This window comes from Poecilia formosa, unplaced genomic scaffold (genome assembly GCF_000485575.1).
Source record: "Poecilia formosa unplaced genomic scaffold, Poecilia_formosa-5.1.2 Scaffold31, whole genome shotgun sequence".
Lineage (NCBI taxonomy): Eukaryota > Metazoa > Chordata > Actinopteri > Cyprinodontiformes > Poeciliidae > Poecilia > Poecilia formosa.
The window spans coordinates 2437655-2440859 of NW_006799970.1; the positions used below are offsets into that span (position 1 = coordinate 2437655).

The following is a 3205-nucleotide window of genomic DNA, read 5'->3' on the forward strand; positions in this document are numbered from 1 at the left end:
CATGCACATATGTACGTAAAAATCTGATGTACTGACTGTGACTGTGTCCATAACAAGGCGTCTGAGTCTAGCTAGACATACTAACAGGAATACAACTGACATCTTTCGGATGGAATTTGAAATTGGAGACAAAAGCAAAACAGTCTGTTTTGCAGTGACTGCTTGGTTTCTATTGAGACACTAACTAGATGTCAAAAGCTAGATGTCAAAAGAGTAAAGTATTTAAATACCATATTCAGGTGTGATAATATTTTTTTATTCTGAATTTATTTTAATCACATAGACGAAGAAGAAACTAATTTAAAAAGTTATATTTTCTCACAAAATCTGGATTAAATTAGAGGATTTTAGGCAATGACATTATCTGAACTGAAGAGGGCAGCAGTACACCAAAACTTCGTTTGCCTGCTTGGATCAATTGGAGGAAGAAGACACACCAGAAATGTTGTCTGTTAGCAACTGCTAATGTTGCTAACAGGACGAAGCCGACAGTAAGTACAGCAAATATCATAGTTACAAATGTGCTAAAGTTTTAGTTTCAGCTTCACGAACGTTCTATGAGTATTACCCGAAACTAAATTTAATTTAATAGGTTTGTTGTTCAAAATGTTTCCCACTAGTGAATTAGAATATAAAGCTACGCGTTAACTTTTAAAGTTAGCAAAAACTAAAAGGTTTGCTATGTTTGAAAGCGCACAGATTTGAAACAGGTCGTTTGCCATTATTATTATTATTATTCTTTTTGATCAATTAAAGCAACGGGGGTTTCTCCTGATATATTGTGAGGATTCTCTTTTACGGCTACACAACGTAATATTAATTTAATGGGGGAAGCAGTATTTCTGCTCACTTTGGTGTTAGTGTGAATATTATCTCCAGTGCTATTTAATTTTTATGTTGATGTCCATACAGCTGGTAGCCTGTAGCACCGGATGAATGCACAATGCCAGCATGCATACATTGTTGGTTTAGTGTTGGTATACAGCAGCTGCGCTGACTGTGCAGAAGTTGTGTTGTGCAGAAGAAGCTTTCAGGATCCTCGTTAAATTACCTGGGGGGCTTAGGGAGTTTAACCACAGCTGTTTGCATTTTAAACCACATTTAAGAGCGTTAATGTTTACTGTTTATGAGAATTGAATGGTGCTGTAAACAGTATAGTCTCAGTGCTCACAAATCCTACAGAATCAGAACTTTTAAAGTTTTTGTGTAACTTGGTTTATTTTATGCTTCTATGTAGTCATTCTAAAATTACATTGCTTTTATAACTATCTGTATATGATCACTATGGTTCTATGTTTATTTTTTTTATCTCTGTAACCATGGGCTTGTGCGTTAATAAAGATTAATTGACTGATTAGCTATGCCCTACATAGGAGGTGTCCTCAATATGTAGCTGTCACTCCTGTTGCATAAAATACTGCATCACTGGTGAGGCATATGTGGCTGTGCTGAGGTACATTGGAGGCCCAGGTTGCTTTAATAGAAGCCTGAACCTCCTAGTTTATTGTCTCATCTTTCTCTTGACTATACTCCTTAAATTATCTATTGGCTTTATGTTAAGATAGTTTGCAAGGCATTTCCTGCTTAGCCCACTTTGAATCCTTCTGGTGTTTTGTCCAGTTTAGGAGTTAGCAAAGAAAGCAACAGTTGCGGCTCATGTCCTGGTTATATCAATGTGTAGTGATTCATGAAACACTGAATTCAGCCTCAGTCCACTACTTGTGAATCTCCACCAAACTTTTAAAAGGGCTTTGCTTCAAGGCTGTAGGTGGCCATGTTTGTGTGGCTTTGCCTACCACACTTTTCCCTTCCACTCAACTTTCCATCAATATATTTAGAAAAGCAAACTTGTTTAGCCGTGAGGATTCTTGTGGAGGAAAAATCACCTTTAAGCAATAACCAAATGAGTAAAATGAAAAACATTCTTGCAGAATCGTTTTAATAACTTTTTTTTTATTTTATTTATTTTTTTTTATACAGAATCTCAACATGGCCACACCTGTTCCTGTGCTTCGCCTACCGAAAGGTCCGGACCCGAACAGCCGAGGGTTCGACCCAAACTCTCCTCGCTTCATCGCCCTGTGCCGCACGTCCATCCCCACGTCAGCCGCAGCGGAGTCGGACCCCCAGCAGCTGCAGGAGGAGCAGCATGCGCGTTCGGTGCTGAGAGAGCGCTTCCTGCGCTGCCTGCTCGCCATGTCCAACAAGAAGGTTCGGTTCCACATGCACGAGAAGGTGAACGTCGAGGCCACGTTTGGGGCGTCGGACATCGACGTGCTCAACTTTCAGGTGTCCGACCTGCACACTCCCATCGGGGTGCAGAAAGAGGCCCTCATCAGAAGTCAGGATGTCATTTCATTCACATTTGATGTATGACACTTTCCCATGTTTTGATCTGAGCGACGGTCTTCTCACTTCAGGATGATATTGTTGTACAATATCTTTGCAAACGTAAGATTCATATTCAGATTTTGCATCCCCACAAACTGTTTAAGTGCCACCACAAGAGGGAGCCATTTATTCATCATGGACAAAGTGGTATTTTTTAGACCTTTTGATCAAAAACCAAGCTGAACCTGATGCTGTTTGCTGGGAGATTGATAGTATTGCAGTTTTATTCACAGTTTGATTCTCAGTCCTTCCTGACAAGCTGCCTGATATTAACAGTATAACAACATGTCACCTAAATGGCCACATTTCCATCGTCTTCTGATGTGCAACAAGTGTTTTTTTTTTGTTTATATTTCTCATCCTTTCTACATTTATGTTTTTGTATTTACCCATTTTTGTACTTTGTTTAAAAATAGTTTTGTTCAAATATGGTTTTGAATACTTTTCATTTTGACAAAAGGGAAGTAAAAAGAAACTACATACAAACAAAACCTCAGCTGATATTTTTTGAATCAGAAAGCTTGTTGTTGGTTTAATAAAAATTAGTTTCTATGTCATACAAGCAACTTTAAACTTCTTAGACCACATTATGACATTTGTATGTGGTATCAACAACCTGTTATAGAAAATATTGAGATAATTTATTCACATTAGTTATTCTAGACCGAGCTGACATGCAAACTGATATATTTTATCATTTACGCTTCAGTAGAAAGTACTCACTCTAACCTCAGTGACAAACTTGAAAGCAAACCAGATCAACTATGTGAAAGATTTAAGCACAGCCTGGTAGTTCCTGTTGGAGTTAAAGCAG

General features: G+C 38.3%; 1 protein-coding gene across 1 annotated transcript; it reads left to right on the forward strand.

The window, feature by feature from the left end:
* Positions 1 to 381: 381 nt before the first annotated feature.
* On the forward strand, positions 382 to 2792 carry gemin7 (gem (nuclear organelle) associated protein 7). Its single transcript, XM_007549459.2, has 2 exons — positions 382 to 491; positions 1981 to 2792. Exon 2 carries the CDS (start codon positions 1990 to 1992, stop codon positions 2374 to 2376), a length of 387 nt encoding a protein of 128 aa, XP_007549521.1. The 5' UTR covers positions 382 to 491; positions 1981 to 1989; the 3' UTR covers positions 2377 to 2792.
* Positions 2793 to 3205: the final 413 nt, after the last annotated feature.